This window comes from Momordica charantia, assembly GCF_013281855.1.
Source record: "Momordica charantia cultivar OHB3-1 chromosome 1 unlocalized genomic scaffold, Mcharantia_2.0 BLBB01000001.1, whole genome shotgun sequence".
In the NCBI taxonomy this organism is placed as follows: domain Eukaryota; kingdom Viridiplantae; phylum Streptophyta; class Magnoliopsida; order Cucurbitales; family Cucurbitaceae; genus Momordica; species Momordica charantia.
Genome location: NW_028275157.1, coordinates 16901137 through 16914367, shown reverse-complemented (window position 1 = coordinate 16914367; position 13231 = coordinate 16901137). Strand labels below are relative to the sequence as shown.

At 32.0% G+C, this 13231-nt stretch overlaps 2 protein-coding genes across 2 annotated transcripts; one reads left to right on the top strand and one right to left on the bottom strand.

Annotated features, from left to right (window-relative positions):
- Positions 1-1176: 1176 nt before the first annotated feature.
- Positions 1177-2123, bottom strand: C/VIF2 (cell wall / vacuolar inhibitor of fructosidase 2). Its single transcript, XM_022276814.2, has one exon. The coding sequence runs from the start codon at positions 1921-1923 to the stop codon at positions 1375-1377; it is 549 nt and encodes a 182-aa protein (XP_022132506.1). The 5' UTR covers positions 1924-2123; the 3' UTR covers positions 1177-1374.
- Positions 2124-9954: 7831 nt separating this feature from the next.
- Positions 9955-13217, top strand: LOC111005437 (uncharacterized). The gene is made up of 5 exons (XM_022276927.2): positions 9955-10585; positions 11240-11744; positions 11822-12023; positions 12141-12644; positions 12735-13217. Exons 1-5 carry the CDS (start codon positions 10207-10209, stop codon positions 13128-13130), a joined length of 1986 nt encoding a protein of 661 aa, XP_022132619.1. The 5' UTR covers positions 9955-10206; the 3' UTR covers positions 13131-13217.
- The last annotated feature ends 14 nt before the right edge of the window (positions 13218-13231 follow it).

Genomic DNA, 13231 nt, shown 5'->3' with positions numbered 1-13231 from the left:
TATTAAAATTTTTATTATATTTATAGAACATGATTTATTACTAGAAACATTCACCCTAAGTAGGGACACCAATAACTCTATTTAAAACATCAAATTTATTCCAACATATATTAGTTTCAACACTTGATCAATCTTGAAGTAATTCAACATGTAAATTCCTTTTTTTAAAAAAAAAAACGTCAACATTCTACCTAAAAGACAAACAAAGTTGTTAGGGAAAAAAGCAAAAGCAAAAAACAAAAGTAAAAACAAAATCTCTTTTCAATTATGATTAGGGAGAGACCGACAACAATGATATCACCACTCACCATTCATCACTCGTCAAAATGTCTTTTTGTTTTTAGGTTAACCAAACCACAGTAACAAAATTAAATTTTTAGACTAATTGGAACTAAATTGATATTAAACCAAACCATTCCAAACTACTATAGAGAGATTAAACGGAAACTTTTAGAACTATCACAACCCAATTTATAATTTTTTTAAAAAGGAGAAACCAAATCATTCATTCAAAAAAATAGTAGGTGAGAACTATCCAAACATATAAAGAAGTTAAATGAAAGCACTTAAAGGGTATAGATATATCATAATTAAAAAAAAGATAGGTCATAACTTATAACCCAGTTTAATTATAATTTAACCTTATAATTAAATATACACAATATTCAAAGTTCAAAGAAATACATGGCAACATAAGCATGCCTACCTCCCTAAATACCGTTGTTTCAATTACCCATCTGTCTTGTACTAAAAAACATCTAAATACATAATTTAGCCTACATCAAATCACGAATTTTATAAATCAAATATGAACATAACTCAACTAGTTAAAGTATATATCTTTAACGAAAAGGCTAGAAGTTCGAATCCATATCGCACAGGTTGAATTAACAAAAAAAAAACGTCAAATTTACCCAAACACCCTAGTTTTAAACATTCCAATGATCTAAAAAGTAAAATTCAAAAGTTAAATATATACACGCAAATACTCAACAAAGTTCAAACGTCTAACTACATGTGACACGAGCATAACTATATAACTTGGTTAAACCTACCTCCCTAAATATTAGAGTTTCAATTATCCATCCCCTAATTGTATAAAAAAAACATCTAAATACATAATTTAGATTCCTTCAAATCATCAAATTTACCCCCAAACACATTAACACACACTAATATATAAACATTCTAATCCATTAATCTAAGAAGGGTAAATTCAAAGCTAGTAAGGAGTCATCAAACCCCTTTAAAATCATCCAACACATGAATTTGATCACATAAAACACACACAAATAAATTCTTACAAAAAACAAAAAAGCCCTCTTCAAATTATGATTAGGGAGAGAGAGAGAGACAAAAAAATATGATGATCACTCACCAACCAAGAAGATCCACAATCCCCAAAACCACACCACAGATATGCTTGAGCCCCTCCTCCCTCCGGCCAAGCTTCGCCGGATAAGGCACCGCCGGCAGTCCTCTGAACCCGTCGCGGCAAACGTTCGCATAATCCGCCGCCGCCGTGATATGCATATAGGCGTAGTCGTAGGTCTCGGCGGCCAAGTCCCGGAGCGACGCCCGCAGCGCCTCGGCGGCGAATGCGTACTTCTCGGAGCATTGCTTGAGGAGTTTCTTGAGGTCGGCGTCGTTGGTGGTGGCGCCGCTGAGGACTTGGGCGGAGAGGTAGGAGGAGGTGGCGGTGGCGTTGGCGGCGCCGATCGCCGCCATGATCGCCGCCAGGCCCTTGGTGTCGGCGGTGAGGCTTGTGGGGTCCGATTTCAGTGAAGTTATGCAGAGCTTGTAGTAAAGGGTGTTTCTGCATGTTTTCTGGATTAGGGTTTGGTCGGCCGCTATTAATGTTCCCAAAAAGATTGTTGATGATACGAGATAGAGGAGAAACAACACCAAATTCTTCATACCCATTTCAGATTTGCCTCAAATTTCAGATCTTTTTTGCTTTTCTCAATGGAAGAGAGAGAGAGAGAGGATAATGAACACTCTCAAGGGAACTCTTTATTCCTTTTCAATTGTAGAGAGAGAACAGTGAATAAGACTCGTTTTTTTGTTCCCTTCTAATGGTAGAGAGAATAAAGAAAATACTTGGGCTCTTACAGAGATAGTGCTCACCAATCAGTATTTAAATATTTTTTATATAACTATTAATGATGTAATATAAATGGTAAATAGAAATAATAATAAATAGATACTAGAAAATTTTTCCTTTTTAGCCATTGACGAGGGAAATGTGAAAGAACCCTTGTTTAATTGTAAATTGGAGAGAATCCAAGTTTTCAAAGACACAACTCAGTTTCAGTCTGAAAAAATTCTCCTTTTTTTTCCCTCACCTTCGCCACATCAAACAGCTTTTTGTCTAGATTTTAAATTAACAACATCAAGAGAATAAAAAAAAAAAAAAAAACTTTACACCAAATCAAGAAGATAAAGATAAAGAAATGACTGAAATGAGAGTTTGAAGAAAGAATGATTAAGATTCTCTCTCAGATTTCAAAACCATTTTAATAATAAAGTGTTTGACTCTGAGCTAGCAAAAGAATTCATGTTAGCCCTTTAATTATTAATGAGATTATTAATTATTATTATTATAAATAAATAAAAAGAATATTGCAGTATATTGAAAGAGTAGGCATTGGGAAAGTTGCAGAGAATGATAGGGGAAGAAGACAGAGAAATCAGAGTCAGAGGGTCACGGGAGAAAATTAAATATAAAAGCCAAATCCAAAGGCAAAGGCATTCCATTTATATATAAAAATAGAAATATGGACAAAGACAAAACGCCATTTTTTAAGGGTTTCTGAAGCTGTGTTTTTTTGTTTGTTTTCACATTTGGCCCTCCATGATTTCTGTACCTTCAATTTCACAGTGAAGAGGGTGGGTAAAACTGGGATTTTCCAATTACCAATTATTGCATGCATCTACCAAAGTTTTCTTTTACTTTTTTTTTAGTTATACGGTTCAAAAGTTCACGAGGTTGAATTCATATCTCTATATTTGTTGTACTAAAAAAAGATTGAAATAAGATTATTTTATTGATGTGAAAGCGAGTATAGCTCAGTGGTAATTAACATATACCTCCATGAATATTGATAAGGTGCACACAAATTGAAAAAAAAAATGTATTAACTAGGCACACAACATTCATCCATTTCTTGGTTGAAAACGAAACTTTAAAAAATATAGAAAGAGAGAATGAATATGTAAGGTGTGGGTATAGTTTAATGGTAAATAAAATGGATTTCTTCCCCTGTGATCTCTAAATTTATAAATAATTGAAATCATGTATATTTGAAATATTATCATTTTATTGAAAAAAAATACAAAATTATATTAAAAAGAAAACAAAATCACATCTTTAATTTAAAATAAAAGGGAAATAATGTGATAAAAAAGTAAACTAAATTATAATGTGTAACTGTCTGTTGTGAGGTCACCAAAGCCAATGATACACCATTTTGAATTGGGTGTTGGCTTCTTGCTGTCATACACAAAATATCCAAAAAGATGGACTCCTTTTTCACACATTATATATTCAACAGCATCAATAATTTAATGTCTAGCTTCTTCATCCTAATCACTAATTAATTAAAACTCTAATTGGGATGTTTTTTCTTAAAGCATTTTGGTCTTAAATGAAATTACTTTTTGTTACTATAAGCTCGCCTAGAGCATACCTATGGAAATTTAAAAAGAAAAACATAGTGATATTAATTAATTTAAGTACTTCTTTCGGTGCTTGTAATCAACTTTTTAAATCAGAAAATTTTGGTTTATAAGAATGTCTTCTAAGACAAACTTTATTCATAATTTTATTGTTGCGAGACAACGCGATATGAAGTCAATTGGCAGCAAGAGGAGTAGAGCATGTCTATTATAAACTCTTGTTAAATCTCTTATGTGGGATCTTTGCCCCTTCAATATCGTGACTGTTTTTAGCTCATCGATCTTGGTCAAATCCCATTCTTTGGATAGGATGTTCATTTGAGTTTTTTGGACTCTGATACTATATTTATATTCATGGACTTCCATCTCAAAATCAATTGACAGCAAAAAAAGTAACTTATATCTATTATAAACTCTTGTTAGAATCCTTATGTGGGATCCTTAACATGCGAGCATAGTTTAGTGAACAAGCTATACGTAATTTTATTGTTAACAGAAAGCGTAGATTCAAACTCTCATCCGATATCTATAACGCAATATTCCATAAATTTGAGAGGAAATCTTGTATTTCTTTTTGCATGTGAACAAAAAGCATTAAGGTATCCTTTTGAGAATGAAGTCTCTGCAACTGTTCACGTGTTATGTTTGGAACTTATTCCAACAAGTTGCAACATTTTGCAGTTTTCAATGGCATTTATTTTCTGCCCTCTTCTTTATTGTTAGATTCACCTTCCCTTTCTCTTTTCCAAAAAAAAATATATATAAAACCTTAATTCATCATAATAAAATATCATTCTATTTTTTTCCAGATAGTTAAAAAAGACCTCAAAGCATCTGATATTTTAATATCTCCAAGTAAATTTTATAAAAGAAATCATATAATTTAGGGTAAGCGACAGGTGTCAATTAACATATAAATTATAAAGAAGTGACTATGTTAGTGTTTGGTATAACCATTTCTTGTTTCTCATTCTTTTAAAATTTTAAATTAAAAAAATTTAATTTTTAATACGAAAATTAATTTTAAAGTTAAAATTTTCAAATTTTCATGTTATATTTATTTATTTATTTGATATTTATTATGCATTTTATAAGTCAAGATTGATAAATAATGTTTTAATATATGTTTGGGAAAAAAGTAAACAAACAAGAAACTTGATTTTGTTGTTTTCAAAATTTCTACCCAATTTTAGAAACATTTTTTACAAATGAAGCATGAGAAACGAAAAATAAGAAATAAGAATAGTCATCAGAACAGTTATGTTTCTAATAACAAACTAAGTGGAAAAAAATGTGGACCAATTGATTATTCTCATGTAAGTTCTATTCATAACCTATTTGATTTTCTCCTTCCACGGGTTAAAAGCATCAACAATAATAAAAGAAATAAGTTATAAAAATAGAAAAATCTTAACATAGCACGGTGATGCAGTGATTATATTAGTTCACCCTAATCTAGAGACTAGGTTCAATCTTTTGCAAAAGCATATTCTACTATGTTTTGGAAGGATTACAATGATAATCTCACTTAAGATATCACCCTAGAATGACTATCTTGCTTCTAATACCCCTAACAATAACTACTTAGGATTACACAAAACATTCGATCTCACTAAACCCACTAGATAAAGATTCATCTAAATACACACTGCCCACAACCATTCAATTCTCTTTTGGTTCTATACACCGAATACAAGCGCCAAACTAATTAGGACTTAAAAAGCCAAGTACATAGCCAAATTGAAAAAGGTCTTGAAAAACCAAAATAGAGGCCGATGTTAGAAAATTTAAACAAATCCTCCAGACCAAGGATCTAAGTATGGAAGAAAACCAAAATTATAAAGACATTAGAATTACCTGAAACCATTAGAGTTGTAGTTTGTGATCTTTCTCAACTATGCAACTCAGACCAAAAGGCAATACTCTCTATTTGATAGAGAACGGGAGGTTTGGGGACCATAACCATATATTTATAGGTTAACCCTAGGATTTCCCATAATCCCTTAAGATTAATGGGGCTGGTTTCTACACAGCAACCACACCTGAAAAAATTAATTCCAACAGCAGAGTCCAAATCGTAGCCCTGCGGCGTTGCTGTTGGGTGTTCTACAACCCTGTTTTGGTTTCATTATCCCAACAAAAATGAGATCAAGAAAAATAAGCCAAATAAGTAATTAAATAAGATTTTACAGACTCGATCCATTACGCAATTTGTAGTATAATTGATTTTGATCATGGAGAGAAATAATCAACTAATCAACTACAACTCTCGATCATATATAAAAATTTGATCAATTAGATTAACTTGCTCTCTCTTTAGGAAGTGATTTGGAGAAACGCAGAAATCCAAACAACATTCACCCATTTAGAAACATTAGAAACATTCTCATTTCTCGTTTAAAACATAATTACATTTAGTAATTATATTTTTTGTTGTTCCAAAATAAGGAAGGAAACAAAAAATAAATACTTGTATTTTCTTGTTTACAGAATTTTTAATACAAGAACATTTCTAAAGAAACAAAAAATACATAAATAATTTCCAAATAGGATCCAATCGAATTCCAAAGACGATAATTATACGGCGGAAAAAAGCCACGAAGGCCGGCCGGGCCAGCCGCCGTCTCTATGCCAGCTCGAAATTAAGACATTAATAAAACACAATAATAATTTTAAAATAATTAATTTATTGTTTTAAGATATTAATACAAGAACATTAGATTTTAATATATCCAAATTAAAAACCCATTGGTTCAAACTAAGAGAGATCCTTGTCATCATTGTCCAAAACTTTACTTCAAACATTTTCTTTTATTATTTAATTTTCCATAAATACCAATCCAAAGCTGTGTGGGAAAAAATGGAGAATCCATATGATCAGTTCATGAAATTGTCAAAAATGGGCATAAAGCAATCAAAGAGTAACAAATCCCATTACAAAGCAAAAAAGAACTTCCTTCTACTTCCAGGTTTATATCCAATCTTTCTTTACAATATTCAACTTTTTTTGCTTTCTTTTTTTCTTTTCAATTCTTGTTTCTAATATTCTTTTATTAATGAAGAAGAAAACAATATACATGCATGCAACCATAGTATTATACATGGTGTTTACTATATGACTTTTTTTTAATCTATTCTTTAAACTCAAAAACAAAAATCGATATCGATCGAAATTACCAATGAGTTTAGCTCAACAGTAATTAGCTATGACAAAACATGCCATGAGTTCGAATCCTCCCACCCCTATTTATTTACGGAAAAAAGATATTCATCGAAACTTGAATAATTATACGTGTTAATAAATATATCATATAATATTGCTAAGCATTATCTAGCGAATTCCTATTATCTAGCGAATTCCTCTTCTTTACCTAATGAGAGATGGCGAATTAACACGTAAAATTGAAAGTTAGGCAGGCACAATAAGAGAGAGAGGTTTTTGTAATTAAAAATAAAAATTAGGCACGTATTTCAGGCTTTAAACCAGAAATTGTTGAAAATATGAATTAAATGGATAGGATTTAAAGAAAATTTTTGGAAATAAGTCATTGCACATGTAGATATCCACCGAAAAAACTCTCTGTGTGGGGACATCCCACGTAAAGATGGCTAATCGGGTGTAGATCTGAACGAGAAAGCTGATGAATAACGAGATAATTAAGAAGGCTAGACATCACGAGTAGAGAGGGCTTCTACCCTTCCCCTTTCATATTTCTTATAGAATGGACTCCTCCTTAGAATTAACGAGATCGTTAGTAGTCTTAGATGAATCTTCTTAAATTGGGTCACCAAGCTACCTTTCTTTTCTACACTACGATCTTTCTTCTCTTATGAAATTCAAAATTTGATCAAAGGCGCTTCTCCCCAATATGAGATTATAAGTTGGCTATGATCCAAATAGTATTTCGATTGGGCTAGGCCTGATTAACTAGATATTGATTAACTACAATCTTGATATTTTCGCGATTAACTAATTATATATTAATTAATCATAATATTGCAATTATTCAAAAATATTCGTATACTTTTTTTATTTTTTTTAAATGGGTGTGACAAAATCACGCTCTAATAATAATAATATATCATTATGGGTGGCTTTTGAACTCTTTATCTAAAAACTAGACCTTTTAGACAGCATTTATCTATTGGTGTGACATACATGAATCGTCAAAAGTTTGATTTTTTCAAATTTCAGCTTATTTAAAATAATAATAATAATAAAAATAAACTTGGATATTGTTTAATCCAAAAAAATATATATAGCTTGGGTAATACTTCTCTTCATCCCATCTCTTTGTATGACTTTGAAATGAAACTATCCAAAAGTTTTGGTCAGCACATCCAATAATTAATAAAGAGAGAAAAAAAAAGGATACACATCTAATTTTTTTTTAGAGGGAGAGAGAAAAAAAAACTTCCAATTTAAAAGTTTTAGTATCCAAAATAAATTTAATTATGTAAAGGGAAGAGCAAGAACTTTATATAGAAACAGATAAAAGTTTTACTACGCTCTTCCAATTTAAATAATTTGAAATTTAGGAAGGCAAATTAGAGAGGAAAATTTTAACATTTTTATCACCTACCTTTTTTTATTTATACATTTTTCTCTGTTCCGTCTCTAACTATATAAAAAACTACACATCCTTCTATAATACAATCATTTTCAATAATTAAATAACATCAGTTTTTTTATTTTTTGAAAAAACTTCCCATGGTTAAGGATCCCACATTAAAAAAAAGACTTTACATAGGTTTTTAATAAACATTGACTACTTATCTCATTGACAATTGATTTTGAGATGGAACTCATAAATATTGATATAGTATCAAAGCTCAAAACGCTCAAACGAGCATCCAATCCAAAAATGAGATCCGACCAAGATCGATAAGCCAAAAGAGCCACGATGGACATGTTAATAAGGATCCCTAAATTTTTTTTCTCAAATTTGACCAAAACCAAAAGTCCAATTTTCTTCGAAAACAAAGAGGTTCATTATTCAACGTTTTTTTTTAGTAAATAAACCAAGCAACCGTGTTGCTGGGGGAAAAAAAGAAAGAAAAGAAAAGAAAAGGAAAAAAAATGAAGAAGAAGAAGAAGAAGAAGAAAAGGTAAGATTCAACTTTCCAAATTGCCCACATTTTAGTATTAAAAAACTTCTAGTTTTGACCCATATTTTGGCATTTCCAATCCAATGTTCTGCCTCTAACTTTTCCTCGACGTGGCCGCCTGATTTTCCTTTTTAAAACCAAAAAAAAAAAATTAAGGGTGGAGATTGGAATTTCTAATTGATGATATATGAGAAATTGAAAACCAACCTAAATTTATTATTACTTTATTTGGAAAAAAAAATATGTAACTTAAAGGAATGAAAATAGCTTGGTATATCATATAGTTTTATTCGAATTATTTTCAAAAATATATATATATAGCTTTATTGGAAATTCCCCTCCACCTCAGGTTGTACTAAAGAATAATGTATTGATATTAATACAATTAATGATTTCAGTGTAATAGATTCCTAAATATAATTAGGAAAATAGTAAATATAAAATGTTTGATTGATATACTTAATTAAATTTCTTGATAAAATAAATCAAATTAATCAAATTATTTATTTATTTATTAAAACTACTCTAAAAGATTATTTATTAGAATTATTAATTAATTAACTAGTATTGTTTCAAAAAAATAATAATTAGCTAATACTAGAATAGGTTTAAAATATTTAATTAATTAATTTAATAGAGGTATTATTTATCTAATAATTATTGTTAATTATTCATCGTTTTTTTAAATTAATTGATTGATTTATATTATTGGTATAAATTTTGATCGTAGATTTCTTTTCTATTCAAAACTCTGATATTTTGATAGATAATACGTCTTAGAATCAGACTATGCTAAGGTTGGTTAAGAAGTACAAATACTATTTAATTTTTTTAATATATGAAACATTTTATGGATATTCAATACTAAATAAAACTATCTTGGGCCTCACTAAACTAATCCAATTACATAATTCAATAATACATTATGATATCTCTAAATCTTTTTCGAATGTCATAGGTCCAAATCTTCTCCCCTAACTTTAAAAGTAAATAAATAAGTTTTTATAACAATAAGTTGATGTATACTTAAATTAATGTTTCATGTTATAAACACGTGAGTACGTCTGTTAGATACATACTACTACTTGACACATGAAATTCAATATAACAAAATTTAAACTCTTTAGCTTCCTAGTATTAGCGCATCCTATACGTCCAAGTATTTAATAAAATAATAATTCAGTGCACGTAAGCTTTATGTTAAAAGGAACTTATGAATTTTTAATACATTATTAGAAGGTTGAAATATTAATTACCAAATACCCAATAAATATATATGATCCGTAGGTGCAAACCATATGCCATAAATGTATAATCCACCGGAAATGCAAACTTCCCAACGTTTTGAAGCCATATTCTTCATCGTCCACAATTTCTCTTATAAAACTTGGTTAATTGTTTTCTCCTTGAGCTTCAAAAATGGAGTTGAAGGTAGAGAACCCCATGTGTAAAAAAGTTCGTAATGTTGGTGAAAATTTTGCCGGAGAAACTTACGGCGACACAGTATGTGCTGACGTGGCCGGCACCGGAGAAGATGCAGAGAGTGCGAGCACGGCCGGGAATTATGGACCGTGCGGGCGGTCGGGGTCGTTCCAGACGGTGGAGATGGACGGCGTTCAGTTCCACGGCACGGCGGAGGAAAGGCTAGCTTGGCTGCGGTCTCAGATTATCGGTGGGGATGCAAAGTTTGATTCTCCCTTTGGAGAAAGACGACTGTGTTATGCTGATCATACGGCTTCTGGTCGTTCTCTTCGTTACATTGAAGATTTCATCCTCACAAAAGTTCTTCCTTTTTATGGTCCTCTCTCTCTCTCATCTAAATTATATATTAGTAGTATTGTAAAAGTTTTTATATATCATTTAAAACAAACAAAAAAAAAATTCCTGATTCTACTTATATAATTCACCCAAAATTATATATATTTGTTGCTAAATTTATGGTGTGTTTGAAAGTTATTTTGGTTGTCATTTTCAAAATTACTTCTCTTTCTCTGATCATTGATAAATTAAAAAATTGATTTTAAGAAAGATTAAATACCGATGTGTTTAGGTGTCAAAATCACTTTCATTTGATGATTTTATAAAAGTTTAAAATAAACTTCTAAGGTATCATTTCATTTAGACGACGATTTTGAAAAATAAATTATACTTTAAATTCCTTTTTCGAAATCACTCGTTCTATCGTTATTCTCAAACACACTCCAAAATCGTTTTAAATTGATTTTTAATTGATTTTTAAGGTATCACTTATATAGTGATTTTGAAAAATAAATTATACTTCAATCTTTTTTTTTTTCAAAATCATTCGTCCTACCATCACTTTCAAACATAACCTTAGTTTTTTTTTCTTCTTTGAATACAATTTTGAAAACAAACGATTATTAATAGCAAAAACTTATTTTCTTTTTAACGAAAAACAAAATTAGAACTTACCGTACATTTGCACTTGCAGGCAACACGCACACCTGTGACAGCTACGTTGGCCACCACACAACAAAGCTGGTGAACGAAGCCACCATGTTCATCAAGAAGAGCTTGGGAGGTGGAGAAGAAGAAGCACTTCTCTTCTGCGGGGCAGGCACCACTGCCGCCATTAAAAGACTTCAAGAAGTGATGGCCATTGCAGTGCCTTCCACTCTGAGAGAGAGAGTAATAGAAACCCTGAAGGAAGATGAGAGATGGGTTGTTTTTGTTGGGCCTTATGAGCACCACTCCAACCTCCTCTCATGGCGGCAGAGTTTGGCAGAAGTTGTAGAGATTGGCATGGATAAGAATGGGCTTTTAGACATTCAGATGCTGAAATCCCAACTTGAGGCTTATAAGAAAGCTGGAAATAGGCCAATTCTGGGCTCTTTCTCAGCTTGTAGTAATGTAACAGGAATTTATTCAGATACAAGAGCTATTGCCACGCTTCTCCATCAATATGGTGGCCATATTTGCTTTGATTTTGCTGCGAGGTACCTGAATTTTGCCCAGTGAAATCAGAGCATCAGTTAAGATTTTGTTACTGAATGTGTTTTGTCTGTGTGTGCAGTGGTCCTTATGTGCAAATTGATATGAGATCAGGGGAAATTGACGGCTATGATGCTATTTTCCTAAGTCCACATAAGTTTCTAGGTGGGCCCGGATCACCTGGAGTTCTTCTGATGAACAAAAGTCTCTATAAGCTGAAATCTTCTCCTCCATCGACTTGTGGGGGTGGCACTGTGAGCTATGTTAATGGCTTCAGCGAAAAGGTAAATATGCAAAACTCACCAGATTTGAGTTTTGTTTGAACAGAATCCAATTGGTTGAAACTGAAAGTTTTGCATGTTTTGATGTCTGTTTCTTTGCTGATGGAAAAAAATCTTCAGGATACACTATATTATGAAGACATAGAAGAGAGGGAAAATGGTGGAACACCACAGATTATAGGAATAATAAGAGCAGCTTTGGCTTTTTGGGTAAAAGAATACATCAGTTACCAAGTGATAGAGAAGGAAGAGCACCACTATGTAGAAAGGGCATTGAAGAGACTTCTCCCAAACAAAAACATCTGTATTTTAGGGAATACGTCTTCAAAGCGACAAGCCATATTGTCTTTTGTCATCTACTCTTCGACGAATTCATCGCCCAACTGTGTCACAGATAGAATATGTAAAGCTAACAGCAGAGAGAAGGTTGAAAAGCTTTACATGTGGGGAGAGACAGGCAGTATGAGAGCAAAACCTCTTCATGGTCCATTTGTTGCAGCGCTTCTGAGCGATCTGTTCGGAATCCAGGCTCGTGGAGGATGCAGCTGTGCTGGTCCCTATGGTCACAGACTGCTCAACATTGATGAAACATGCTCGCATGCCTACAGATCTGCCATAGCTAAGGTATAATCAGTTTGGTCTTTCAATTTTGCATACCATGAAACAATGAGCCTTGTCCTCCGTCTTTGAATTTAATCTTTAACAATTTGACAGGGTTATGCTGGAATAAGACCTGGGTGGACAAGAGTAAGCTTTCCTTACTACCTGCCAAATGAGGAGTTTGAGTTCATTTTAAAAGCTCTAGAGTTTATAGCAGATTATGGACAAAGATTCCTTCCTCTGTATGCCTTCAATTTGAGAACTGGTAGCTGGACAATGAAGAAAAAGGTGCTCGACGATCTACTCGGGAAGGACAATTACAGTAATGGTCACATCTTAGCATTAGAAAAACAGTGTGTCAATACAGAAGCTACGTTAGCAGACATAGTAAGCAAGCATAAATCATATTTAGAAGCTGCCAAAAAAATTTCCAATCTCCTCCCCAAGTTCCCTCTTGAGAGAGAGCTTCACGAGGACATTGAACTGTCTCTTTTATACTTCAGAATCTAGAAAAATACCACATTTTAGGTGCATTGTAATTCTTTGTTAGCATGATATCCAACAAATAAACAATGCACTAGCGAATTCTTTCTTCTATATTCATTTGCTCA

Coding starts and splice junctions, on each gene's coding strand:
- LOC111005437 (XM_022276927.2), top strand. CDS start 10,207: ATGGAGTTGAAGGTAGAGAACCCCATGTGTAAAAAAGTTCGTAATGTT. Junction 11,745..11,821: donor TGCTTTGATTTTGCTGCGAG/GTACCTGAATTT, acceptor CTGTGTGTGCAG/TGGTCCTTATGTGCAAATTG. Junction 12,024..12,140: donor TTAATGGCTTCAGCGAAAAG/GTAAATATGCAA, acceptor AAAAATCTTCAG/GATACACTATATTATGAAGA.
- C/VIF2 (XM_022276814.2), bottom strand. CDS start 1,923: ATGGGTATGAAGAATTTGGTGTTGTTTCTCCTCTATCTCGTATCATCA.